The following is a 26,822-nucleotide window of genomic DNA, read 5'->3' as shown; positions in this document are numbered from 1 at the left end:
TAAGAAACCAAGCAGAACTGAAACCCTGCTCTTAGGGCTTTGACTCTGATCCCTAGGTAGTACTACCTGTTGGATAGGAGAAAATTTCTGGGCCTCTACCTCCCCTTCCTTCCTGCCATGAGTGGTCACCATCACATTCATTCTTTGAAGACCTTCCCCAGATCAGTCATTTCACATATTTATGGAGCATCTGTTCTGTAGGCAATAAATAAACCAGAGCCTTAAATATGTTGGTGTGCCTATTAAGTATAAGGAAGGCCTCTTGCCAGTATTTGAAAGCAAAAACTTTTTTTTTTGCTCAAGTCTGCTTTTTTGAGCTTGAACTTCCTATTCCTATTTCTAAGGGTAGCAGTTTCTAAGCAGTTGCTGACACCTAAAGAGTACTGTTAGCAAATGAAGGCAATTTTGCCTATTTCCTTTTAGCACACTCCTAGCCTATTTCTGTTCCAGTTGATGTGACTTTGAATGGGATCTCCTTTGGGCCAAGGCCAGATGGGGCCACAGGCCTGGCATTCAGTCAGATCAGTCCTTGGTCTGTCCTGGCTGCCTTCTGTAAAGGGAAGAAGTAATGAGGGAGTCAGCTAGCTGAGCTGGGCTCCTAGCCAAACCAATTTCCTTCTGCTTTGGACAGTCTGTATACTTATTCATTCAGCAAGCATTTATTAAGCACCTTCTGTATGTATTCAGAGGAGACTGTCCTTGAGAGAGAGAGGGACCAGCAGAGACCTCTTACAGGAGCCTGGCCTCGTTAAAAAGCCCTTATTCTCAGAACCTTTCCTTTTTAACTGGAAGCTTGACATCCGCTGGAGCCCCCTGATGGGAGGCAACAGGAGATGAGAACAAAGAGACTGTTAACATTAATGAGGAGCATTGAGGTGGGTATTTCCGCAGTCTCCAAAGGAAGGCAGGATTTTCCTCTTTCATTTTGGAAAGTGACAGCTGACATGGGCCGAGTACAGATTATTTTGGCTGTCTGGACTTAAAGATTCTCTGAATCCTTTCTTCTCAATTCCCTCCCTGCTGCCCTGTCATTATTGTCATCTGCCCACAGCAAATAAATAAAGGCTTTTGATTTTCACTCAGTCAGGCATAGCCTAAGCTATAAACAAAAGTGAACTTGTAACATGTTGGAAGCTTTTTGCTCTGCTCCTGAAAAAGAAGCATCCTGTCCTCTGTGCCAGGGTGCCCACCCAATGGGCATGGAGCCCCAGTTGTCAAGGCAAAGGGAAAGCTGATGCTACACTGGCCATTGTAGACTGAAACGTAGTCACTCTGGGTTCCCTCTTTTCCAGTGATAAAAGGAAGTTTTTTCATGCAATTTAGGATCTCACAGCTTCATTGAGATATTGATGAATCTGGCAGCATCCCATTCAGAAAGTAGAAGGGCGCTCTGCCCAGGAAGTAGAAAGGGGAAGGTCATAAGGTGGAAGCAAATGAGGAAGCATTCTGATTCATTGACATTGTTTCCATTTTACAAAGCTGGGGGGTGGGGGGGTCTTACAGAGCGGAGACCAGATATACATTCAATAGTATGGTGAGCTTGTCCATTCTGATAAGCTATTTCTATTGGTTTTATAACCAGGTGTTGCTCATCAGCAACCCTGTAGGCTGTATTTCATTTTCTCAGAAAAGCCCTGAGGTCGTTTGTGGGGTTTTTTTTAATGCAATTTTATTGAGATAATATTCACACACCTAACAAACTTCTGAAGTATACAATCAGTGGCTCACAGTATCATCACATAGTTGTGCATTTATCACTGTATTCAATTTTAGAACATCTTCTTTATGGTCATTTGTTTTTGTCTTCTATAAAAGCCCTTCTCTCCCTCCTGGCAGTGCCCAGTGTGGGTAGCCATTTTATTTTAATGCCAGAGTGTCCTGGGGAAAGGACCCAGTGGCCACAGAGGACACTGACAAGCAGCTATGCTTAGAGTCGTCAGCCATTTCCCCATATCATATGGGCTGGAAGGAGCTTGGGTAGAGTTAAGAGCCCCCTGTATTTTCATGTAGAGGAAAAAGATCTCTTGGTTATCTACATAGAAATTGGTCAAGTCCAGACTTTCCAAGCTGTGACACTTTGACAGTTGTTCTGCAACTGCTCTGCTCTGTTTTGGTATTTAGTTACCTCATTTGTAAAATGGGATTTGTTGTGGTGCCTGCTTCCTAAAGCAGTTGTAAGGATTCATTGACATAGCCTATCAACACTTGACACAGGGCCTGGCACTCTGAGCACTTATTGAATGTTAGCAGTGCTTGTTGGGGCTGAGGCAGCTGGGTCTAGAATGAATGCTAGGGATGACAGCTTAGTTACTTGCCCCCATCCCCACCTCAGGCCCTCAGAAAGGGATTCTAGAAGGGCTGGTTGGCTTGACACTGATAAGCTCCCTCTCCCTCTTTGCTTTCCTCCCCCTTTCTCTCTCTCTAGGGGACACTACACAGAAAATGAGAACTGCTCACTATCCTACCCCAGCCGAATTGGATGCATATGCTAAGAAGGTCGCAAACAACCCACTGACTATAAAAATCTTCCCCAACAGTGTGAAGGTTCCCCAGCGGAAACACGTTCGTCGTACTGTGAACGGCCTCGACACATCAGCCCAGCGCTACAGCCCGTACCCAACTCAGGCTGCCACCAAGGCCGGCCTGCTTGCCATTGTCAAAGTGCCAGCCAAAAGCGTACTCAAGGACTTTGACGGCACCCGAGCCCGGTTGCTCCCTGAGGCCATCATGAATCCCCCAGTGGCGCCCTATGCTGCTGTGGCACCCAGCACTTTAGCTCACCCCCAGGCCCAGGCTCTGGCCCGCCAGCAGGCCCTGCAGCATGCACAGACCCTGGCTCATGCTCCCCCCCAGACGCTTCAGCACCCTCAGGGTATTCCGCCAGCCCAGGCCCTGCCCCATCCTCAGAGCCTCCAGCAGCCTCAGGGCCTGGGCCACTCTCAGCCCGTGGCCCAAACCCAGGGCTTGGTCCACCCTCAGGCCCTGGCTCACCAGGGTCTTCAGCACCCCCCCAACCCATTGCTGCATGGAAGCCGGAAGATGCCAGACTCAGATGCCCCCCCGAATGTGACCGTGTCTACCTCAACTATCCCCCTTTCAATGGCGGCCACCCTGCAACATGGCCAGCCCCCGGACCTGAGCAGCATTGTGCACCAGATCAACCAGTTTTGCCAGACGAGGGCAGGCATCAGCACTACCTCAGTGTGTGAGGGCCAGATCGCCAACCCCAGCCCCATTAGCCGCAGCCTGCTCATCAATGCAAGCACCCGGGTGTCAACCCACAGCATCCCCACACCAATGCCTTCATGTGTGGTCAATCCCATGGAGCACACCCATGCGGCCACGGCTGCATTGCCTGCCTCAGGCCCTGTCAACTTGCCCACAGGCATCTCTCGTGCCCCCACTGGCTACCCTAGCGACCTCAAGCCAGTCTCCTGGAACCAGCATCAGCTGGCCCACCTACAACAAATGTGCAACGAGGCTGGTGGGACGACGGCCCCCGGCCTGACAGGCAAGCATGTGGCAGGACGCGAGTTGGCAGGGCCTGGCTTTGTGGGCAAGGCCCCTGCCTACCCGCAGGAACTCTGCCTGGCACAGTCCTTCCATCTGAAACCATCCCTGGAGAAGCCAACCCCATCCCCACCAGTCAATGGCCTGACAGCCCCACTGGCCTATCCCAATGGTCACTACTTCCAGCCCCTGTGGAACAACATTCTTCCCACTCCCAATAGCGACAGCTCGGGGTCTCAGGACCTCGCCATGCCGTTCCATGGTGGGCAGCCCACGGGTGCACCCCTCGACTGTGCGGCTGCTGCTGGGGCCCACTACCGAGCAGGGACTGGGGGTGGTCCGGTGGCAAGCCAGAACAGCTTGATGCAAACAGTGGATTACCTAAGTGGGGATTTCCAGCAGGCCTGCTTCAGAGAACAGAGCCTGGCTCTGCTGAGCAAAGCCCATCGAGGCCCTGGCAGTCATGCCCCTGACCCCACAGATAGTCGAAGTCTTCATATTCAACACCCAGGATATAGATAGGTAGCCTGGTGCCCTCCAAAAGATACACATTATAGTCACCATCCTAGGTTTAGTCTTACTTTTGAATAATTGGATAGTTTTAAAATTTCACTGCTCCAGTGTGATCATTCTTAGATGTATGAGAAAGATAATTCGGTCGGATCTAATTGGGGGCAGAGGAGGTCCTCTGTGCCCTCACACTTCCTTCCACCAGCCCCAGCAGTTTTTGGTTTTGTGTTAGGACATTACCCCCACTGCCTGCCTATCATTTTCTCCACCATGGCTGTCTCCTACCAGACACACCCTGTCTTTTCCTGAACCCCTCTGCCTGATTCCCTTCAGATTGAGGTGTGGGCTGATCAAAGGGCCGTAGAGTGAGGTAGCTGTAGGTGCTCAGCCCCCTTAGCTGGGTCTCTCCTGGTCTCTCTCTCTCTTTGAGACTAGGGAGCCAGGGTTTTTCACATCCTCTGGAAGCCGATCTTTATTCACTTTAAGACCTCAAATCAAAATTGAAGAAGTCTTCATCTCCTCACCATTCCTCTTTATTTTTTAAGACATTTGTTTTCTTTTCTTAACTTATATTTAGAAATAATTTCAAACTTACAGGATGGTTGCCAAAATAATTTAAATCCCATAGCAGAGAAATCCAACACACCACCCTCCCCGCCCCAGATACCCAGATCTACCATCTTTTACATTTTGCCATGTTTACTGTATCATTCTATATATGTACTAATTCTCTATTTTCTGAACATTTGAGAGCAGGTTGCACACATCATGCTCCTTGAACGTATACTTTCATGTACATTTCTTACAAACGAGGATATTCACTTTTGTAGTCACCTTAAATGCAGTTCAAGTTCAAGAAATTGGACAGAAATACAAAGCTTATATCCTAATGTCCCTTTGAGCCTTTTCTCCTCCATTACTATCATATATCACATTTAATTTTCATTATCTCTTTAGTTTCTCTTCCTTTTAAATCATAGAAACAAATATACAATATAAATCCCAAACATATACACAACATAAATCTCATTCCAAACCCTCCCAAGCATACCATTCAGTGGGATTAGTCACATCCATTGCTAAAGCTTTTTCTTCTCCTCAAACAGAAACCCTACACTCATAACTCCCCATTGCCCCTGCCCACACTCCCCCACTCCTGGTAACTTGTACTGTACTTTCTATTTCTATGAGCTTGCATATTTTGTTTTTACTGTGATTACTATGGGGCTTAAATTTAATGTCCTAAATTGGTAACAGTCTTGTTTACTTAACAACTTCAAAAGCATACATAAACTATGTTTCTCTCTCCCTTTATTCCCCCTCCTTTATGTTGTTCTTGTCACAAATTACATCTTTCTGCATTTTAAGTTCAAAACCATTGGTTCATCATTACATTTTATGCATTTGTCTTTTAGATCATATAGGAAGTAAAATAGAGTATCAGTTTAAAAACACTAGTACTGGAGTTATATTTAGTCATGTCATTATCTTTTCTGGAGATCTTTATTTCTTTATGTGGCTTCCATCAAGTCTGGTGTCCTTTCCTTTTAACCTGTAAAACTCTTGAGCATCTCTTATAGAGCCTGTCTAGTAGTGATGAACTCCCTCAACTTCTGTTTATTTGGGAATGTCTTAAATCCCTCCCTCGCTTTTGAGAGACAGTTTTACCACATGTAGAATTCTTGATCGGCTATTTTTTGTTTTCAACACTATAAATATGTCATCCTACTGCCTTCTTGCCTCCTGGTTTCCAGTGAGAAATTGGTACTTAATCTTATTAAGGCTCCCTTGTATGTGATACGTTTCTTCTCTTTGGTGGCTTTCAGAATTCTTTGTGACATTCAAAAGTTTGATTACAACATGGCACCTTGTGAGTCTATTTGGCTTTATCCTGTTTGGAGTTCATTGAGCATCTTAGATACTTATATTCATGTCTTTTGTTAAATTTGGGAAGTGTTCAGCCATTATTTATTTGAATTTTCTCTCTGATCAAAGTTTTGTTTTGAATCTGTATTTATCCCCTGGCCACTACATTTACCCTTAATTCGCTCCACCTCAAGGGCATCTTTCAGGCATTTACCCATAGCCTGGATACATGGGGAAAAAATGCCTTTGTATTGGTATCTTGTTTCCTGACTCCTCTTTCCAACCTTAGATAAACACAGTAAGTATCCCCAAATCTATTTGTCACTATTTCCTCTTGCCTAATTCACCCACTGCCCTCTTTCCCCACCACTACCACCACCCCCTCAAGAAAGCAAAACAAAACAAAAAATTACCTTACTTGAGGAATTAGGTAGATAAGGGGTGATCACACTGGAGTTTGGAATTAAAAACACCAAAAAAAAGTAAAAATGCATTTGTTCTTTCTACACTGGCTAAAAATATTGCCCTACACTGTAAGTTTTAAATGTCATGTATCTGTATGAATGTAATGTGGGTTTGAGTAGCATTGTGTATGTGTGAGTGGCCCCACAGGTACATTCACTCTCTAGCCACCTCCTGTCACAGCCCCTCAGTTTAGTGAAGAAAAAAAAAACACGAAGCCTTAAGCTCTTTGAATTCTTCCTTTACCAAATGAGCATGGTTTTAACAGCTGGAGATGGGCCTACATTGAAAACAGCCCCTCCTGTCCCTTGCCCATTCTTAGAGCAGCAGCCCCCCATCTACTCCATGCTCATCATGTCTCATGCCCAAGTGACAACTAGTTGGCTAGAAATTTAAAACGTTTTTGTAAACCTGGATTATGTTTTGGTGTAAATTTTTGCACCCTTCTGTTAAAGTTGCATAGTTGAGCTCTCTGGCTTTTTTTTTTTTTTTAACCAAGTAAGCCCTTACCTTTCCTCTTATCTCTGGGGAATGTGAGCTGATGTTCTTATTTAAGATTTTGGGTTTCGTTTAGTATACTGTCTACTGTTCTTTAGCCAGAAATTCTTTAGTAATCTGAAGCAATGTGACTGAAGACCAGTTTTTAAATTATGTGTTGGCAAGTTGCCTTATATTTAAAAAGGAAAAAAAAAGCCTGATTGTGTTATGCCAAATGATAGCAACATGAAGTCCTAATTTATTGTTCCTGATTATTTTCCTGCCATCTGTGACACTGGTACCTCCCTCTCCTGGAGCCCTTAGGAGTTCCTGCAGCTTCTGATATAATGCCTTCTCCCAAGGCGTTGGCCACCATCTCACCCAGGGCCTCTTTCTGATTCCTACTTCTCTAAGTCAAATTTAAAGAACACCACAATCTCTCCTTATCCCTTGCTTGATCTCCCAATCAGATATTTTTCCTGAAATTTTTTCTTAAATGCCTCTCTGTGTAAGGGGAGCTGCCATTTTAGGAATTGGATACCAACTAGAGGGCTTTAAGCCAAACAATCTCAAACTCATCTCTTCCTTTGTAGGGGTGCAAGTCTTTGAAGCTCTCAATCCCACCCCTAGTCTGCATGGAAAAATGTACTGTGATCTCTACCCCCTTCCTTCCAACTGGCCTTCGCCTTTGGTGTGAGATGTTTCCTAATTAAACCTGAGCCCCTCTCCCCACCTGCCAACCAACCCCAGCCAGCAATAAGGGTCCATGCCAGGGCTTCCTATTCGATGCACTCCTGGCCTCATCCCACATTACCCTAGGGAATACCTAAATTCCCAACTCTATTCACATACTGTAGCATTTGTTCTCCATCTCCCTCATCTTCTCACCTGTGGTGGTTTATGGGTGTGATGGGGTTTTTAAGATTATTATAAACCAGTAAAAAAAGAAGAAAAACTTTTTCATCTTGTCCTATTTGTTTAATGCCGTGAATGTTTGAGGTGACATCTTGTAAGTTTATGACATGTCTTGTTTGCTAGAAGAGGAATACTTCCCACTTTTAAGAGGGGGCTGTACAGTATTTGTCCCACTTAGAAGCTCTCCCTGATCTATTAACCCAGATTGGGTTCTGTAGTGTTTGCAGGGTATGGGATAGATGAGTTCAGTCAACCCCTGAGCTCAAGTGGGCCTGGGTTCCCAGTTGGCCTACCCACTCCCCTTGCTATGGTATTAGATGGATTAAGTATGGTTATTGCCTCTCATTGAAGGCCCAAATAGTCCTGTCACTTTCATTTCCAAGGATCATCAGCCAATGTTTGAGAAAGGTGGATCTAGTTTGCTAATAAGCCTGCCCTGCCCTAAGACTTCATACTTCTTCCATCTCCTGTCTCCCAACATTTTGGAATTTCTGGGAAATTCTGACGGCTGGAGATAATTGCTATAATCTGTAACAAAATCTGACCCTCTTGGTTATTTGAAGCTTCTCATGTACTACAAGTATGAGAAAATATTCTCTTTTGTGTGTGCAAGGAAAAAACCCAAAAGAGCTATTTCATTTACTCCTTTGCTCCTGCTGAGTTTGGATTTTGGCTAAGATGTGATGGAGGGAAGGAAAGATTTTAAAGGATGTGGCATTAGCATTCAAAGAGGGTGGGATCAGATCCCTGATAGCAAAGGGGTCAGCAGGTGGCTCCCAGACTGGTGAAAGCTTTCGCCCCTTCTCAGTCTGCCCTTGACTATGGGGTGCCCCCTTTGTGGAAGTGTTTTACACTTCCATTATTTCTCATGTGTAAGAAAGCTATCTTCTGCCTGTGTCAGATGAAACCTGCAGTCAGACTGAGGTCATTGAGCTAGACGGGACCGTGAGGTGAGCCAAAATGATGGAACCCAGTTCTGCCTCCAGAGTGAATGATGCCTACATGTCATTCATGCCTGGGGATGCCAGTTCACACTTTACACAGAGGGGTGAATGACTGACCAGAGATCCTATGTTCCACAGAGCAGTTATGACTGCCAGTAAGGGCAATGACGAGTGACCAGATACACCTGGCTGGCTGGTACGGGATTGACTGCAAGTCCCCATTACTGCATCCAACTCTTAGAGGTAACATTTAGTCTTCTATGTGTGACCCTTGGGATTGTGCAGTGGTGCAGTCCTAGAGCAGAGGGAGCCCAAACTTGAACCAAGTGGTCTGCTTCTGTTCAAAGATGAGGATGCGGGAAGGGGGAAGGGTGGTTCCACCTGTTGCCTGAAGCCGAAAGTCCTAAATCTAGGGAGTGAATAAACATACTCCCTTTACCAGTGAGGCTACTGATGACCCACTGACCTAATCTGCCAAGAGTAAGTGCAGTGAGAATTCAAATGTCAAATCACTTAAAGGGAACTACACTTCTACAGCTTGCTGGAGCTTAAAACAGAATCCAGGCCCTGTCCCAAAGCAACTGCTCAATCAGTGGTCAAAGTCCGTTCACCCCTTGGTTCCTGTTTCATAGGGAAAATGTGGGTAATCACAGGCATTCATTGAGGCCTGCATGGAAAGCAAGTGAGATCATGTATATGAAAACCAAAAACCCTTGACTCAGTTTAGTCCCTGAGTGCATGCCAGGCTTTAGGAGTTAGACTGATGTTTTGTAAGTACTTACTTTGTACTAGGAACATGCAGTGCCTCATGTCTTCTTCACAGCAGCCTGCTTAAGTAGGTCATTTTATTATGATAAATGCCATGTTACTTCTTGCAGTAAATGAAATCATACAAGTGCTTAGCAGGGTCTGCCAATGAAAGTACTCAATAAATGCTGGTAAAATTAGACCAAAGGAAGATCTGCCTGGGGCAAGAGGTACTATACTAGACTTCAGTGGGAGAGGCCCTGCCTAATAAAAGCTCCACACCTTGCACCTCCCCCATCTCACCACCAGAGGGCAGCAGCAGCAGGTGACCTGTCTTCCACATAAAACAGTTTCTCCCTTTACCAACCAGCAGGGCTGCTGGGGCCAGAGTGGCAGCATACCATCTGTGACTTATTCTTTTGCCTTCACATCTGGGCCCAGCTTTCCAGGGCCCTTAACCAATGCAGATGAGTCAGACAGGAACCACATTAATAAATACAATTCAAGATTTATTAAAAATCAGGGCTCCCCTGCTGTGTCCCCTTGGTACTAAGGAAATAAATAACCAGAGGGAACACAGCTGGAGAAAGAGGAAGAGAAATCAGACTCTAAACAGATTCTTTACATACCCCTACCCTTATGCAACTTTTCCCACCCCCCACTTATGGCTCTTGGGATACAGCACCAGCAGGCACTCAGTCCCAGGGAGAATGTGGCCAGCACCGAGGCATGTCTGCCCTGGCCAAGAGGAGACAGGCCCTAGGATCACTTATTTCCAGCCCTTGATGACCCTGAGATCTGTTCCCCACAGGGCTAGGGCTGAAGCACCAATTGGAGGCACCGGAAGGTGGTAGGGAAAAGGGGGAGGGGGACAACAAAGGGGAATACGGTAACAGAACCTAGGCGGCAGCAGCAGCTGAAAGGGGATCCTGCCCCCTCTCCAGGTTCAGCCAGTGCCTGACTGAGGTCATGTCCCGTTCCCTTGTCCCCTTAAGCCCTGCCTGTACTCAGCTGAGAATCTTCCTGGGCAGTTCAACAGAGGCACGGATGAAGACTGCATCATCCCGCACATAGTTTCGCTTGCGGATGTCCTGGTGGGAGATGAATTTGGGGTAACCGAAGCCCAGGGAACTCTCATCCAAGGAACCCCGCCAAGTGCCTGGCTTCTGGAAGTTCTTCCAATTTGGGTCTGGGTGGAAGGTCTCAGTGACATGCTGTGGCTTAGCCAGCCCAGGGTCGCTCTGATCCAGCAGGGAGAAAGTGACACGGCGAGCAAAGGGCCACTCAAGGAGATTGTCAAAAGCACCAGGCAGTACACGAATATAAAGTGAGAGATGTGTGCCTTCACCACTGCCATTGCCATTGAGGAATGCAGACACCTGCAGCTTGTAGCCATACTTATGCGTGTAGAAGGCTGGGCTGAAGCACTCAAGGTTGGGCTTAGCCTTGGCTTCCTGTAGTCGACGCCCATAGCTGCCAATCTTCCAGATGAGCACGCCATCACTGCCCACCGATAGTTCTTCCAGCTCCCGCCTCAGCTCCTGCAGCTCTTGCCGTTGCCGGCTCACTAAGGCACACATCATGGCCAGATGTGGCTTCACACTCTCCTCCACGTGCCGTGCCATTGCCAGCTTAGGGCACTGTTGGCCAAGCCCCAGGCCCGGGGGGAGGGGGGAAGGAAGAGGAGTTATCAATGAGGATAGGTTTGAGGAGAAGGGAGGACTGGGTACAGGGTGGCAGGCACCCAGTTTTCAATGAGGATGATGGAGGACTCAAGGAAGGGACTGGTGCTGGCTGGAAGGAGAAAGGACTAAAGGCTTCAGAGCAACATAGCAAGGGCCACTAAGGGCCTAAGCTGCATCAGTCTGAGACTCCAAGGACAAGGGAAGAGGCTGATAGAAAGGAGAAGGAGCATCTCACCCTGTGCTTGCAGCCAGAATCTTTGAATGGACAAAGCACCAGGGCAGTGCTACAGCTGTCTTTCAGATGACCTGGCAGGTCCTCCCGAGCCACAGTGCCCACGCCACACTGGTTGGGGCAGGGCACAGGCAGCCTTGGGCACTGGTACTGGTGGCTCTGTGACAACAAAGGCAAAGAAACAGCCATCAGTAGCCTGACTCCTTGCTACCTGCCATGTAGCCCACACTCTGGGAAGGGCTTCACCTGGATGGTGTCAAAGACGAACTCCTTGGTGCAGTAGGTGCAAGGCTGGGTGCGCTTGGGACACTCAGAGGCAGCATGCTGGGCCAGCAGCCGCCGCATCATGCGGGCACCGCACTTGTTCTCACAGTACACACTCTCTTGGGGACACACACCCTCATGGCTCTGTGGAATTGCCAGAGGGACTGGGTTATTTGATTCCAAGACCACCAGGTGCCCCACCCTCCTTCCACCATTGGCCAAGCCCCACCCACCTCATAGGTCTCCCCACTGAAGTCACAGCCACAAAACTCGCATTTGAGGCGACGCTTGGGGCAGTCGTGCTGCAAGTGTGCAGGCAGATCACGGCGGCTCAGCTTGGTGGGGCAGCGGTTGGGGCAGGGGACTACATTGAAGCTGCAGGTATTTAGGTGGCCCTGATGGGAAGGGCTGCAGTTAGTACTCACCAAGATAGGGGGAGTCCCGTCCCCCACACCAGAGACTCACCTGTAGGTGACGAAGCGGCCCACTCCAGCGGCAACCCTCTTCACTGTGGATGCAGCGGATAGGCAGGCCTAATACTTGTACCTCCAGCTCTGGGTCTGGGTAGATCTGGGGCAGGAACAAACGACCCATCAGAGTCAGAAGCTTGCGGTAGTTCCCAGCACCCCAACTCCCCTCCCCAATTACAGTGACTCTATCTCAGTGCCAGTAATAGCCTCTCCTGGGCTATTTGTCCCTTTGAGTCCAAGAATGAAGAACACAGAACGTGGTACCTGTTCAACCACTGGATCCCCAGCATGCCTGCACACACTCCCTTTGGAGCAGCAGTCAATGAGCCTCCTTAATAGCAGTAGAGGGGTCCTGGCTCTCAGCCACAGATCTGGTTTGCTACCCATGGGGGAGGGGAGCACTTATAGGCACAGAGCAGCTCTGTGTACCCCAATAGGCTGGGCATTGTGCCTTCCCTCCAGGACATACACTAGCCTCCATTTGCAAATAAGCCTGGTGGGAGCAAACAGGCCACTTTAGTGAGAATACACGATCCCGTGGCACTGGGTTGACAATGGCTCTGGGCCAGCCTCCACCAAAAGCAGAAACTTGCACCTGGGCCCCTGCTGGCACTGTGGACTCACCTTGGCATAGTCCAGAGGAAGTTGGTCCTCAGGGCATTTGAAGACTCCTTCACTGTGAAAAGGGAGGGGAGGGGAGGGGTCAAGGCTCCACACTAAGGGAAGGAAGAGCCTTGGGCCATGGGCCCCACCCCCTCAGCCAGGGCAGCCTCCCTGCCTCAACAGACTGGTTCCCAACCAGCCCCACCTGAGACAAAAGGGCAAACAAGCTTGAGGGTAACCACTTCCCCAGGACTCCAGAAGACCCCAGTTCCCTGTCCTGGGGAGGGGCTCCTGAGTGGAGACGGAGACAGCTGCTTTGGGCAGCATTTAGCCAACAGGTGGCAGCTGGCACACCTCCCCTCAGGAGGGCAGCTGGACTAGGAAAGGAACAGGCTGCCTAGCTACCCCCTCCCTCCCAGGTTAGTTCTCATTGGCTGGGCTGAAAGCTGAGAGGAGGAAGAACAGGGAGGGGCTGAGATTCAGTGCCAGGGCTGCGCAGCCCCCATGAAAGTGCCCAGCCAAGAACTAGGAAAAAGTCAGCTTGGGACCACTCTACCCCTCGTCCTAGGAGGGTGTGTCTCCTAAGGCAAAGGGGAGGAAAAGGCATGCTTGGAGGTACTATCCTTATACTTCCACCCAGCCCTCACCACCTGCCTCTGAAAAGAGTCTGTATGCCCCCATTTTAGAGGTGAAAGAACTGAGGCTCACAGGAGAAGCAGTGCCTAGATATGTCTGATTCCACACCTCAGTTGGTTTCTCCATCATATAACACACAGACGAGGCTGGGCCAAAAAAACCTTTCCGGGCAGGCACGGCTGGGACTCTGCCCAGTAGGGCATCTGAAGCTCGTAGCCCCTGCCCACCCTACCAACTGCCCTTCTTCTCCACCAATCCCCACCAGTCTGTTAGTACCCAAGGAGCCTGTTGGCATGACTCCTTACTCCAGTATGCCCTGGCTGACCCTAACCAGCGCCAGTCACACATGCCTGGCATGGCCCAGGCAGGTCAAGGGCTCACCGGGCAGGACTGAGGGCCCTCGGGCATGGCATTCCTAGCAGGTCTGAGTCAGAGAGTTGGGAGGCAGGCAGGAATCAAGGCAGAAACACAGGCCACATGGCAGCCCTGTCCATAATGACACCTTACAGGACCTGGGCAGCCCCTGCCCCAGTGCCCAAAGGAATTCTGGCACTCATCTCCTCCCCCCTGAGCCCACTACCGCCACTGGCAATGCTCCCAAGGGCCAAGAACAACACGTGCCCAGGCACTGAAGATGTGTGCCTGTGCCCATAGGGCACCCAGCTTTCATGGGCCATTCTGAGTAATAGCCCTGGCAAAATTGGGGAAGGAGGGGTAAGCCAAAGGGGGGGGGGGTCCTCTTGGCTACTTCAGGAATGTGCTGACTTTGTGGTTTTGGAGCCAGGGAGGGGACTGAATCCCCAAGCTTCAGGCAGAAGTTAAGCCTGCAGCTTGGGGCCCAGTGAGGAGAGGGCAATGGTTCAGCCAGGCTTATATTCACCCTTGACTGTGGGGTAGAGAGTGGTGAGGGGTAGAGATCGCCCAAACACCTCTCCCCACCAAAGGCCAAGCAGTAAGAGGCCTCAGCTGGTGCCTCCTTAGCATTGCTCAGGAGCTGGAGGAGGGGGGAAGGATGGGGCAGAGACTGCTCGAGGCTGCTCAGAGGAGGTCCAGGCCCAGGGGAGAAAACAGGATGGGGGGAGGGGGCTGTGGGAGAGGAAGCGGGGATTTCCGGGAGGGGGAGGGGCAGAAGTAGCAGAGAAAGGGGCAAAGAAGGTGAAGGGAAACGGACCTGATAGACCCCTCCCCTCTCCTTCCCCAGGGCAGTCACTGGTGGGTCAGCTAGGGGGAGGGGGTGGCTCAGCTGGCCTCATCTGGAAACCAGAGGGCTGGAGAGGAGACAATGGGACTGTGTGTCTGTGAAGGAGTATGTGTGTACACTGGAGGGAGGAGGGAGGAGGGTGAGGGAAAAGGAGGAGGGGGCAGCACAGCAGCTAGCTCTAGAGCATATGTGAGGGTAGGGACCAGCCCAGGCTTAGGGGAACAGAAAACAAAGAGCTTGCTGAGATATCCGCCTGCTAGGGGCTGCCGAGGACGGAGAGAGGGAGGGAACAACAAAGGGAGGAGCCTCAGAGGTGCTCTCCTAGCCTGGGCCCCTCAGTCCCTTCGATAAACAGTCTCCTGACAGACTGCAGTAGCTGACCTAGCCTTTCCCTGTGCACTGAGAGCACGACCGCCCCTGAAGTGGGAGTTTCCTGACCTTGTCTCCTCACACCGCAGCCTGAGTAGTTCCTAGCGTGGGCAGGAGGTTCCAGGCACCACAAGGCGCCCAGATACCCAAAGGATGCCCAAGAGCCAAGGGGTGACCGGAGTGCTGAAAAGGCAGGTGGTGTTCAGCAACACCTCGGGTGCAACCCCCTTTTAACGATTTATTGATCACCCCATACTTAAGACCCCCCGGCGGAGGGGAAAGATCGCCAAAGGGTTTCTGCTTCAGGGGAGGATTGTAGCATCACAGGCCTCCCTATTGTGCGCCCACAAGCAGCCCGGGTTTAAATCCCAGTTAAGCCGTTAAGTAACTGTGTGACTCTGGGCAAGTCGCAGCCTTTCTTTCGATCTCTTGTTTCATCCTCTGTGAAATGGGAGAACAATAGCTGCCGTTCCCAGAATATCCGAAGAATCAGAAGAGGTGAGGTGGGTGAAAATTCCGAAGGCCTAAGGCGCTACGCGGGGTGAAGTTCTGGCCTGTTTCCTGAACGTCTCAAAGTTCAAGGATGAGGCGGCTGTCGCGCTAAGGTGAGGGGGAAGGTACCGCCGCCGGTGAGGAAGGGCATCTTTCCCGGTCTCACCCCGCGGAATAGCACAGTCCTTCAGACCTGGCGTGAGGGCAGGCAGAGCCGGGAACCTTACAAATTAGGGCGCAGGGTCCTCCTCCGGGGCCTGACGTCACCGCCGCCCCTCATGACGCCATGGTGGGCGCCCCTGAGTTCAAGGGGCCGCGGCGCAGACAAAGGCCCCGCGCGCCTCCAGACTCGGCCCTTCCCCATGCGGTGTCCGCCACCCCCACTACCAGCCCCGACCGGCACCTGAGGAACTCCTGCAGGCAGGTGTCGCAGAAGCGGTGGCCGCAGGTAGAAACCTGCACGGGCTCGCGCATGGGCTTCCCGCACAGCGGGCACAGCAGTCTCCGCTTGGGCTTCTCCAGGAACTTGTAGTCGAAGCCGGGCATGGCGGGCGGGCGGCGGGCACGGGCTCGTGGGGCCGGGAACGCGGCGCCCCACAGCCCGCGCCTCGCTCCCGCCGCACTCCGGGTTCCAAGCGGCGCGGACTGGCGGCCGCGGCCTGAGCCGGGCAAGCGAGCCCGCCCGCCGGAAGAGGGGGCGGAGCTGCGCCCGCGCGGTCCTAGTGCCTGCCGGGACGTCACGCCACCCGTTCCTTGAGTTCTGGGCTTCTAGGTCCAGATACTACACAAGACTTGCCCAGGGGCACGAAAGTGACTCAATCTCGCCCACTCCTGGAAGTACAGACTCCTTTCTTCCCCTTGGAGAAGGATCCTGGCTTCGCTTCTCCCCGGAACTGGGGGACCTGGCTATCCGACCCAAGGGGTGCAAAGGACCCCTGGGGAGTGTGCGTCGGGAAGGGAGACGGGCTGCTACAAAGTTTCACTTCTTCGGAGTCAACAGCTTGGTCGCGGAGGCCACTCACCGCCCAGGGGCCCGGGACTCCAGCTTCCAGGTGCCAGGCAGCCGAGGCCTGGCAACCAGGCCCGGGAGCCCGGCTGGTTGGGGGCGGGGAAGGGGGGACGGGGAAGCAGAGCCCGGCCGGGCGCTGAGCCAGAGGAACCTCGGCCCCTGCCCCCGGCTGCGCCCACATTCCTCACTCAGCCTCGGCCCTGCAACCGAGGTCAGGCCCAGCCCAGCCCCAGGCTGTCTGGCCGCCAGCCCCATCCCTGTAGAAACTACACTGCAGTCAAGCAGCTAATGTTTTTATTGGTGTGGCTTCCCAAACCTTTGGGAAACTGGTCTGACCAGATACCCTTTACCCGAACCTAGTTCGGGGGAATAGCATGGGTGAGGGGCAACCTTTAGCCGGGTTCCCCACTGCAGTAGACACATCGGAATTCCAGTACTCCTGCAGAGGAAGGCAGGCACACACAGAGGTTGAGCAAATCCCTACCTCAGGATAGGGGTGGCAGGGGCAGCAGGCCTTTTTTGGATCTCATTGCCCCAGGCAATGCAGAGGCCAGTCCAGGCAGGCCCTGGCTTGCCTGGGTTGGTCACACAGAGCAGCCTTCCCAGTGGGCACCAGGGTCGGGTGTATATTCTAACTGGTCTGGAGAAGGGGCAGGGCCTTGGTGGAGCCACAACCACCTCCAGCCTTTTTTCCTAAAACTCTGGGGACCACCCAGCTTCTAAAGCTTGGTCTGGCTTCCAAATCCAGTCACTGAAACATGGGGACACTGAATTAAGGGAAGAGGAAATAGGGAGGGAAAAGAGAAATTTGGGAAAACAGAGTGGATGAGGGTACATATCCAGAGCCAAAAGCAGAGAAGAGGCTCCACTGACCCTTGAACCCACTTTAGACACAATCCAGGAGGCTGGGGGGGACAGTCATTCCTCAGGCATCTGTGCTTTTCAGGAACATTCAGAGGAGGAGCAATATCAAGGTGGCTGAAAGGGGTATCCATGTGCTCAAGTGGGGATTGGCTCATCTGTGACTGCTGGAGGGTACAAAAGAGACTCCCCTGCACCTTCCCGGAGGAGCAATGCCTCCAAGCAGGCATCACCCATCTCCACTCCCAACCTGCACCCAGAGTTATAGACGCTACCAGGCCAGAAATGGAGGTACAAACTAAATTGGCCTGGAGATGGGAGGAGAAAGAGTGCATGTAAGCCCTGAAGTACCCACCCTTGCCCATTCCAGGCAAAAAGCTCAGAATTTTACCCCACAGGTTCTGCTTTCATTTATAAGGGGACTGAAGAGACTTCTGGTGATTTGGGCTTTGATGCGGGTATTGGCAGGGCCCAGCTGGGTTAATCCTTATGTGGGGAAAGTTATAACTCACAGCGAACAGCCAGCAGAGTGTTTCCATGGCAACAGGACACAGAAGTCACTGTGTAGGGGTGTGTTTCATCCAGCTGCACAGGCCGAGGAAGTCCAGCATCCTCATCCCTCCTTCCCAGTCGACCCCGGGCCCCTTTGCCCCAAGAGTACACTTCACCATCTACCGAAGAGAATTCCATGGTGGGAAATGGGACAGGGCACAACCAAGGCAAGCAGATTTACAACCAGATGCCAGACTGGCCCCAGTATGAGGCTGTTGAGTCCACTAAACCTGATAATCCCCATTGCCCATGAACCTGCTCACCACCACCCCCAATTTGACCCCATGGTGCCCACTACCCACCTGTCCCAATGACTACAGTGAAGGCATCCCCACAGGCCACCATCGCTGCTTTGATGCCCTGGAGACCTTGGACCTGACAGGGTGCCCGGCTGCCCCGGCGGGCACTGGTGCCCAACTGCCCATGCTGATTGCTGCCAAAAGTGTAGCAGTCACCCAAGGCTGTAGGATGGAGGGGAGAAGGGTGCCTGAACCAAGTCCCAAGGAGGCCAGGTTAGCCCACCTCCAGCTTCCTACTCACCAGTCACAGCAGCTGAATGAGCTGTGCCCAGGTCTATACTCAGCAGGGGCTCCTGGTCCAGAGGTGAAGAGCCTAGTAATGTGAAGCTCAAGGCCTCCTCTACTTGCTCGTGGGGGGCAGGCTCCTCCCCCAGTGAAAGATGATCCAGACCCAGCTTATTGAACCTCAGGGTAGAGGCAGAAACCAAGTCCAACTAATGAACCATTTTTATAGATTGCATGCCCCCACCCATCTGTGCAGGGGCTGGTGTGCCAGGACACAAATCCCACCCTGGGTTTAGCACCCTCAGTCCCCCTCAGTTCTAGTTCTTGTCAAGAAGTAGGCAATGACAGATGGGGCACTCGCAGCCCAGGAGGATAAGGGCACCCTCGTGTACCTATTCACCTGTTGCTTCCACAGGCCAGAGCTTGGCCAGGCACAGTGAGGATCATGGAGGAGTCAATGCCACATACAACCCGCTGGGCTTCCTGTCCCGGGGGCATGGGCACCTGCTGGGGGCAGCTGTGGGACTCCCTGGTGCCTAGTCCCAGCCGGCCTATAAGGAAAAACCAGATGGGGTATCATTTGGGATTTAGGGTTAGTATTAGTGATGGCAGGATGACAAGGGCCTACCTAGAGAGAACAGCATGAGTGAAGGTAATTACCTCAACCTGAAATGCCCTTCATTGACCCCTCTGCCAGTCAAAATACTATTCCTCCTTTAAGGCCCTGCTCAGATGCCACTTCTGTCTCTTCCAGACTCTTCCTCCTCTATTGCCACCCCTTGGGTTCCCACACCTCTGAATCTTGGGCATAGCCCTGATGCTGTCTGCTAACATGCTAGGTATATGTCACCCCTGTCCCTATTAGACTGAGTTCTCTATGAGGACAGGAACCCCATCTATATCATCTCTGCTGCCTGACCCAGAGAAAACATCAATAAATATTGTTTGGTGAATGAAATTTCCTTCATCACATTGTAAGCACCTGAAGGAAGCCAGGTCTTGGTCATCTTGTCTCAGCATTCAACACAGGGGAAGTACATGTAGTGGGTGTGCAATAAAGGTGTTTTAAATGAATGAATGGAATGGAATTGGACAGAAAGAGGAGAGAACAAGCCATAGGGGGAGAGGGAGCAAATCAGGCTGGAGTGATGTGAGATGGAACCTAGAGGCTGGAGCAAGGATAGAGGGCTTACCACAATCTCCACGGCCCCAGGCAAATAGTTCTCGCTCGGTGGACAGGGCCAGCACATGAGAGGCCCCACAGGCCACTTGAACCATTTCATAGCCCAGCAGGGCCTCCACAATGGTGGGCTAAAGAGGGGGTAGGAAGCAAGGGGAGATTGTAGGCAAGGGGTCCTACACACACACAGCCAAGTGGACAGCCCTTGGGAAAAGCTGGTCTTTCTGTACTTTCCCTGGTGTGGTCCAGGACAGGTGCATTCTGGGAGTGAAAGGGACCTAAGGCTACAGGAGATTCCCCTGCCCCCAACCTGGCTGTCAGCCCTCAGATTTGGGCTCCTTGCCATCCCCCTACTTCCCCTTTTCCAAGGTACATGTAACACCCACCTGGCTGATATCAGTGAGGCTGCCGTGTCCCAGGCAGCCATTGCTGCCACTGCCAAAGGTCATGATAATGCCTCGGTCTGAGGATGGGGCAGCCAGAAAGGAGTAGGGGGAGAAGTTAAGTTATTTTTCCAGACAAGCCAGTCTAAGCTTGGGTTAGGGGTAGCAATAAAATGTTGGGGACCAGAGCTGGAAGGATAGAATAGGAGGGGAAGAAAAGGATAGGGGGTTCTACCCAAGTGACCTTGAGCCTTAGTTTCCCCATTTGCCAAATCTGTAATGAAGGGTAAAGGAGATCATATAAGTGAAGCCCCTGGTGTTCACTTGCTGCACAAATAGAAGCATCAATTAAGTGAGCAGTTTGCCAACAACAGGCAATGAGGGAAGCTGCTGGGGGTGGGGGGGCCTCTCAATGGCAGGACCCCCAGTGAGTGGGCCCCTGGCAGGCTCACCGGTCAAGCAGGCCGTGAAGAGGTCCCCGCAGGCCACGTGCTTGATGGTCACGCCCGACTGACCCTCCAGGAAACGTGAGACAAACTGTGGCTGCTGCTGCTCCACTGCCCCCGGGAGGAGGGCGCCTAGAGGCGGGGCCTGGGGAGGCGGCCGGGAGAGGGCGTGGGCGGCGCCGGAGTTCGCCTCCCCCACCTGCCACCTGCGTCTCGGCTCAACCCCTGCCCGCCCCACCTCTCCACTCCTGACTGCTTCTGCTCACCTCCCACAGGATAAGGCGCCCAGAGCGCGTGACGCCGGCCTTCTGTGTGCGCCCGGCTGCCACCTGGACCACCTCCGTGTTGAGCATCGGCAACCGCAGGGGTGTGCTGAGCCCGCCGCCCCACGCGTATACTGACGACAGCGGCGGCGGGATGGCCGGCCGCACGGGACCCCTGGAAACGCCTGCGGGGACAGCGCATCAGGCCTATTAACTGGTGAGAATGTCGGGGCACCCGCGGAGACCGTGGGGCCCACCTGACTTACCCCTACACCGGACGCTGGCGGTCCTGCCCCCTGTGCTGCCGGGGGCCAGGGGTGGCCCAGTGGCCAGAGGCTTCTCCATCCTGTGGAACAGATGGGGGCCTCGGGACAGGGATCCTCCCAGGCACTCCCACATGCAGGGGCGGAGTATTTGGCCCTCTCTGCCCCTCTGCCCCAAGCCTCCTCTACCTCTGCCATTTAGAGCCCCACCCCCACTGTCCCCCCAGGCCCTCTCCAGGAACAGGCCTCCGCATGCGGACGCTGCCCACATCGGTGTGGAGGTTGAGGAGGGCACGGATGCAGAGGGGCTGAGCCATGATGTGGCTGAGTGGCGGCCGCTGTGCAGGCTCCAGGCTGAGCAGACTCAGGACAAGCTGGCGCAGCTCAGGGCTGTACCGGTCAGAGATGGGCGCAAAGGTGCCACTCATGATTTTCAGCACCAGCGCTGGTAGGTTCTATAAAGACAAGTTGGGGGGCTGTTCAGTGCAGCATCTGCCAACTCCCAGCCCCAAGCACAGCCTTGCCCTCAGGAGCCTTCTGTTTGATGAGACTCCCCAGAATGATGGGGGAGCCAAACCCTGACTTGTGGAGTCCCTCGTCTGATAGAGGAGCTACCGCTATGTCCTCAGAAATCCTACGTTGTTGGGGAAACTCAAGTCTCATCCTTTAAGGGTCCCTAATCTGATGGGGGAGCTTCAACTCTGCCCTCAGGAGCTCTTTCTCAAATGAGGGGACCCAAGCCCTGCCCTCAGGTAATCCATCAGTCTGGAATGGGAAAGACATGACTCAGCCATAATAAGTGAAATAAACACAAAAGTGATCTGAGCTAACAAAGGGCCTTCTGGGAGAGGGAGATGGAGATTTCTGAGCTGTCTCCTTGGAAATGCTTATACTCACTGCAGCCTCGAAGGCCCTCTTGAGGCTGGCCAGCTCGTAGAGGACACAGCCCAGGGCCCAAATGTCACTTTTCTGGTTGTAGGGTTTGCCCTCACACAGTTCAGGGGAGATGTAGCATGGAGTACCCACCACCTGCAGCAGAAAGTTGATGTTACAGCCCTGGGGTGGCAGGGGGTTGGGGTGGGGGTGGTGAGAGACCAGAGGCTCTTGCCCACAGGCACAGTTAGGGGCAATTTCTCCCCAGAGCAGACCAAAGTATTTTCTCCAACTGGACTCCCACTCAGGGACAAAAAGTCAAGGTCTTGCAGTGGGGAGAGAAAGGAGGAAACCGAGATGCAAAATGGGCCTTAGCCTCTGGAAGACTTCCAGCACCCTTGCGGTCCCCTCCATACCCACATACCGTGTAGGCCTTGCTCTTGCTGCTTAAGATCTTCGAGATACCAAAGTCTCCAATCTTGACGACCATGCGGTGTTTGTCCAGAAGGATGTTCTGGGTCTTGAGGTCCCGGTGCAGGATGAGGTGGGTGTGTACGTGATGCAGTGCGAGCAGGATCTGCACGAAGAAGTGCAGTATGGTCTCCTCCTCCAGCAGGGAATTGCAGCGCTTTTGGATGAACTCGGCCAGGGTGCCACCTGCAGCCACAAGGGACTAGCCAGGATCTGGGCTTTTCCATACCTGGGACAACCCCTTTCCTTTTATGGAACAGGACACCAAAGTCCAAAGAGGGTATGGAACTTGCAAGGGTTTTACAAGTAGGGCCAGAACCCTAGACTTTCAGCCAAGCCCATTCCAAGGAAGTAAGCTGGCTGATCTTTGTCTGCCTGTCCCAGAAGGGAAGGAGCCCTTGGAACCAGGTCAATGCAAGGAGGCTGACCCACCTGGTGCATATTCCATGGCGATCATGAGGGCTTTATCTTCCAGGAAGTTTTCATAGTACTCAATGACATTGGGGTGGTTGAGCAGCTTGAGGACTTGGCACTCGTTCTGGGCTGCCTGCCGCTCTTCTTTGGTCATCTGCTCCACTGGGATCTGCTTGATGATGACCAGCTTCTGGTCAGCCTTTCGCAGGCACAGGTGCACAATCCTAGGGACCCAGAATATTATAGCAGGCACCAGTGAGCCTCCCGCCACAGATCAGGCAGGGAAGACCTGATGAATGGATGTTCCTTAGGAGAGGAGAATGAGTACCCAAATTAAGAGGTCAGCTGACCAAGTGCATATACAACACTGAGTTTGAGAACTGGGAGAAATGATCAAAAGTCTCTTAAGACCCTGGAGAAGTCATTTAACTTAGATCTAAAACTCAGTTTCACCACAGGCACACTGAGGTAAAGTTAATCTTGACTCTGGAGTCAATTGCCCAGGTTCAAATTCTGGCTCCTTCTCTTACTAGTAATCTGGCCTTGGATAAGTCATGTGACATTATCATTTTGAAAATAGGGATAATTACAGAATTGTTGTTGTTGAGAGTATTAAGTGAGAAAATGGATGTGAGGCACTTAACGCAGTGCACGGCACATGGAAAAAGCTCAATGAGTGTAAACCATTCATATTATTTTGTAGGTCAGTGTAAGAAAAGGGACTACTTGGTTCTTGTTCATCACTACATCCCCAGTGCAAAGCTCAATATTTAGTACATAGTAGGAGCTCAATAAATATTTGCTGAATAAATGGACTATAGCTCATTATCTAAGTATTAAATTTCTATCTCCAGCCTAGACCTCTCTGAGATGGAAACTCACATATCAAACTACTTGCTTGTCCTCTCCCTCTGAATGGACTCGTAGGCATCCTGAAGTTTAGCAAATTCAAAAAATAAAATTCTTGATTCCAGTCCTCCCAAAACATTTCTTCCATCTCAGTAAATGGCACCACCATTTAACAAAGTCATAATCAGCCCAGAATCTTTCCTCTATCTCACACCAACCTGTTAGCAAATCCTCCAAATTTTGGATTTCTACCTCCAAAATATTGTGAGTCCATCCGTTCTCTCCATACCCTCTACTACAATCCTTGGCCAAATCATCATCATATCTTGTCTAAATTATTGTTCTTGCCTCCAAAATGGTCTCTCTTACTCTGTTACCCTCAAATCTCATTTCCACACAGCAACCAGAGTGACATTTTTGAAACTCAGATCAGACCATTCCTCTGCTTTAAACCTCTTCCTGCTTTCACTGCAAATAAATTCAGTGCCTTTACCTCAGCCTACAATGCCAGAATTCTGGTCCCAGTCCACCAGGACAGCCATATTTTATACCATTCTTCATCACATACACTTCAGTCCAACTACCCTGGTCTTTTACTCAGATCTTTGCATACTCTGAATTCTTTCCCACAGGACCTTCCCATATACTGTTTCCTTCCCCTGAAAAGACCTTCACTATCAGACCACTATCTTCATTCCTCAAACCTTGGCTTAAATCTTACCCCTCAAAACAATCTTCCTTGGCCACCTAAATAAGTATTCTCGGTGTTGTCCTCTATCCTCCCAGCCTGATAATATCTGTCATAAATGCTGTAACTTCATAACTGCTTTAATAATTTGTCTTGTTTATTATATAGTTTTCCTATAGCCTGTAGGCTGCGAGAGGGAATATACCAGGCCTCTTTTGGTCACAACCATGTACCGAGCGCCCAGCAGTTGACAAATATTGAGTTGGCGCTTTCTATTTGCTGAATGAATGAGTCAGTAAACAAAGAACTCTGAGGGGGTGGGGGCCTGTTTGTGGGGGGCGTGGCCTCCTTGGGGGCGGAGGAGTCTCCCCGCCAGAACCCCGACCGGAAGCCTAGGCGGGGTTTCCCAGAGCGGGAGCTCAAGAGTCGCGGCTTCGCAGCCAAAGCTGGGACTCACTTGCTTCCTCCCGGAGCACTTTCCTCACCCCGAACCCTGGCTCACCCGAAGGCACCTCTCCCCACCACTCGGATGCGTTCGTACTTCTCCATCTTATTTCTCAGAGTCGCACTTCCGGAACCCCCTCCCTCCAGACACGGCGCATGCGCAAGCCCGCCCTCTGTAAGCCCCGCCCCCGCACTGCTCGGGGTTTGTAGCGCGGAGCAAACCGAGCTCAGCTTTTGGTTCAGCTCCGCAGTCCTGGTGTGCGGGTTTCCAATAAACTCCCGACACCGAAGCCGGCGACCGTTTTTTCCCCATGGCCCCGCCCCTCGCAGGACTCAGGAAATGAGACGATATGCCGCTGTTTGGCGCACCCCCTCTCAGTGACCAGCACGGTACCTGCTAGTTGTTACACGTGGCAGGATCCGGCCCTTGCAAAGCCGGATTAGACAGGAGGGGTGCCTCGCCCCCAAAGCTGCCCCTCCGACTGGGGAGGTGTGCAGGGGTAGGAAGCAAGGATCGACCTCTCTGTGTCCAAGAGTGATGCTGTTTGAGAAGGAGAGAACAGATTCTCATCGGCACGGAAATGACAAACTGAATCGAAACTGAACGAGAGCGTCAGCGTTCTGTCTGTGGAGCAGGGAGCTGAGTTGGTTTCGTGTTTTCCAAGGGAGGGACCGGGGAAACCCCAAGTTGTGCAGGTTGATTCACCTGGAAAGGACGTGATACCGTCTCTGGTCCGTCCGGATTAGTGAGCACCGCGCTCGTCAGCACCCTTTAACTTCCCCTTCCATACACGTCACGCTGCAGCAAGGGTGATCTACCCTGGGCGCTCAGCTAGAGAAAACGTTCCCGTGGAAGATGGGAGGGAGGAGGACGCCTATCTGAACGCGTCGGGGAGAGGAAGAAAGACCCCCGTTTGGACTGATGGGTTCGAGGCTTCTGGTCAGAGGTAGGGTAGGGGGCTGGTTAGTATGACCGTTTAGGGTCTTGACCGACAGTCCGTTGAGATCTAAGTCTCTCTGGCGTCTCCCGCTCTGCGAGAGCGCCACAAAAGCTCAGGAACCAGGGGAAGGAGGCTGTTGATTAGCTAGGGGGTAGATTCCCTACTTCTGATTGGATGAGTAATGTTGAGGAAAGGGGTGTTTACCTTCTGCTCCAGCCCCTCAAATGGATACCCGAACCCGCCCAAGTGGAATGACTACTGGAAGGACCTATGAGGGCCCCCGACTGCTTGGCTGGTGGATAAAACTGTCCTGTTAGCAAAGGGCAGCGCAATGAAGGAAAGCCGTCACCCGAAACATTCGTGCTCTCACCTAGAAACAGAGCAGGCCTTGGTTGACCCAGGAGCCCCAGAGGGGTTAATGTGTAACCTTGGAACCACGGGGAGTAGAGCAAACATCAAACGGCTTGGCCCTTGGGTCTCTGGCGCTTCAAGCTTCTGGCTTCACCCTCCCTTTCACAGCACCTTTCTCCTTCCTTCCGTTCTCTTTGCCTCACCCCTGGCTGTCAGCGGCTCCTCCCCCAAAAAGCAACTCGCGCGAGGAGGGCGGGGATCCGGCGCCACGGTGAGGACAGGCTGACACCTAGTGGCCGTAAACCGCAACTGCCCCAAGCCACTGGCCTGAAGAGCGAAGGGTCACCCCAGCAGCCAGAGCAAATTGACCGTCTTCCCCGTCCTGTCTCCAGGGGGCCGGGAGAAGAGGGCTGGGACTGCCTAAGGGAGGCTGGGACAGCCACCGGGCCCCAGGAGCCCAAGGGCGGGCTGGAAGGGTGATGATGGGTTAGTTCGTAAGCACCTCCTCGAAGCAGCGAGCGGTAGAGTCAGGTAAACATGTCCCTCTCTAACCTGAACAGAAGTTAGTGGTCCAGTAGAGGAACGGGGTTGGGGGGAGATCATTGTCCGAGGCGAGGCTCCGATTCCTCCCTACAGACCAGGGAGATGTGGGTGTGTGACGGACCCCGGCCCAGCTCGGCCCAGGAAGGAGTTGAGGGCGGGGAGATTTTCAGAGTCTCCGCCCAGGGCGGGGAAGCCGGTGGCTCCGGGGAAAGTGGGGACGCGGGTTAATGAGAGCAAGCAAGCGAGGGCGGGAGGGGACTCCATCGGCAGTCGGGAGGCGCCAGCGCCTCCAGGACAGCCCCTCCTTGCCCGAAGTTCGCTAGGGGCCAGGCGCGGCCTAGGAGGCCCCGGGGAAATAGTCTCTTGTTCTTAGCTCTACAGGGA

The 26,822-nt window shown here is 52.1% G+C and overlaps 3 protein-coding genes and 1 long non-coding RNA gene across 17 annotated transcripts in view; 2 read left to right on the top strand and 2 right to left on the bottom strand.

Moving 5' to 3' along the window:
• FAM222B (family with sequence similarity 222 member B) overlaps window positions 1-7,784 on the top strand; it is an 86,907-nt gene extending 79,123 nt beyond the window's left edge. For 5 of the 6 annotated variants that reach the window (XM_077165317.1, XM_077165319.1, XM_077165320.1 and 2 more), the window contains exon 3: window positions 2,426-7,784. In XM_077165317.1, coding sequence (XP_077021432.1) covers window positions 2,426-4,032 — 1,607 coding nt within the window. In that variant the 3' untranslated portion in view covers window positions 4,033-7,784. The remainder of the gene's footprint in view (window positions 1-2,425) is intronic. The other variant, XM_077165322.1, reaches the window with a different exon arrangement.
• Window positions 7,785-9,897: 2,113 nt separating this feature from the next.
• TRAF4 (TNF receptor associated factor 4) lies at window positions 9,898-16,005 on the bottom strand. The gene is made up of 7 exons (XM_077165323.1): window positions 15,787-16,005; window positions 12,707-12,758; window positions 12,078-12,182; window positions 11,846-12,007; window positions 11,595-11,756; window positions 11,352-11,507; window positions 9,898-11,071 (listed from the first exon to the last, which is right to left on the bottom strand). The coding sequence occupies exons 1-7, from the start codon at window positions 15,927-15,929 to the stop codon at window positions 10,439-10,441; spliced, it is 1,413 nt and encodes a 470-aa protein (XP_077021438.1). The 5' UTR covers window positions 15,930-16,005; the 3' UTR covers window positions 9,898-10,438.
• On the top strand, window positions 14,405-26,697 carry LOC143687920 (uncharacterized). The gene is made up of 3 exons (XR_013177733.1): window positions 14,405-15,496; window positions 20,614-20,818; window positions 21,092-26,697. It is a non-coding gene; the product is annotated as an uncharacterized LOC143687920 (long non-coding RNA).
• On the bottom strand, window positions 16,670-26,581 carry NEK8 (NIMA related kinase 8). 9 transcript variants are annotated; one of them, XM_077165315.1, is made up of 17 exons: window positions 25,915-26,023; window positions 25,310-25,482; window positions 24,998-25,144; window positions 22,641-22,846; window positions 22,162-22,394; window positions 21,762-21,893; window positions 21,111-21,319; window positions 20,868-20,947; window positions 20,605-20,786; window positions 20,345-20,483; window positions 19,896-19,972; window positions 19,523-19,640; window positions 18,730-18,880; window positions 18,346-18,509; window positions 18,108-18,266; window positions 17,766-17,924; window positions 16,670-17,420 (listed from the first exon to the last, which is right to left on the bottom strand). In XM_077165315.1, the coding sequence occupies exons 4-17, from the start codon at window positions 22,774-22,776 to the stop codon at window positions 17,392-17,394; spliced, it is 1,968 nt and encodes a 655-aa protein (XP_077021430.1). In that variant the 5' UTR covers window positions 22,777-22,846; window positions 24,998-25,144; window positions 25,310-25,482; window positions 25,915-26,023; the 3' UTR covers window positions 16,670-17,391. The 9 variants fall into 9 exon arrangements, with proteins under 9 accessions (XP_077021430.1, XP_077021424.1, XP_077021423.1 ...); XM_077165309.1 differs by lacking the exon at window positions 25,310-25,482 and having other exon boundaries at window positions 16,670-17,417; window positions 25,915-26,577; XM_077165308.1 differs by lacking the exon at window positions 25,310-25,482 and having other exon boundaries at window positions 25,915-26,576.
• Window positions 26,698-26,822: the final 125 nt, after the last annotated feature.

This window comes from Tamandua tetradactyla, chromosome 6, assembly GCF_023851605.1.
Source record: "Tamandua tetradactyla isolate mTamTet1 chromosome 6, mTamTet1.pri, whole genome shotgun sequence".
Taxonomy (NCBI): domain Eukaryota; kingdom Metazoa; phylum Chordata; class Mammalia; order Pilosa; family Myrmecophagidae; genus Tamandua; species Tamandua tetradactyla.
Note: the sequence above shows the minus strand (reverse complement) of the source record. Positions and strands in the feature narration are given on the sequence as shown.

Bases quoted from the DNA above. Each gene is read 5' to 3' on its own strand.
- TRAF4 (XM_077165323.1), bottom strand. From the start codon at position 15,929: ATGCCCGGCTTCGACTACAAGTTCCTGGAGAAGCCCAAGCGGAGACTG. The intron at 12,008-12,077 runs GTGAGTCTCTGG...CCTTCCCATCAG, and splicing joins GGCCGCTTCGTCACCTACAG to GGCCACCTAAATACCTGCAG. The intron at 11,072-11,351 runs GTGAGATGCTCC...CTTGGCCAACAG, and splicing joins ATTCTGGCTGCAAGCACAGG to TGCCCTAAGCTGGCAATGGC.
- NEK8 (XM_077165308.1), bottom strand. From the start codon at position 26,000: ATGTTTGCTCTACTCCCCGTGGTTCCAAGGTTACACATTAACCCCTCT. The intron at 18,510-18,729 runs GTGAATAGGTAC...CTCTACCCTGAG, and splicing joins CTGGCCTGTGGAAGCAACAG to GTTCAATAAGCTGGGTCTGG. The intron at 17,421-17,765 runs GTGAGTTATAAC...TGTACCCTCCAG, and splicing joins CACTCTGCTGGCTGTTCGCT to CAGTCACAGATGAGCCAATC.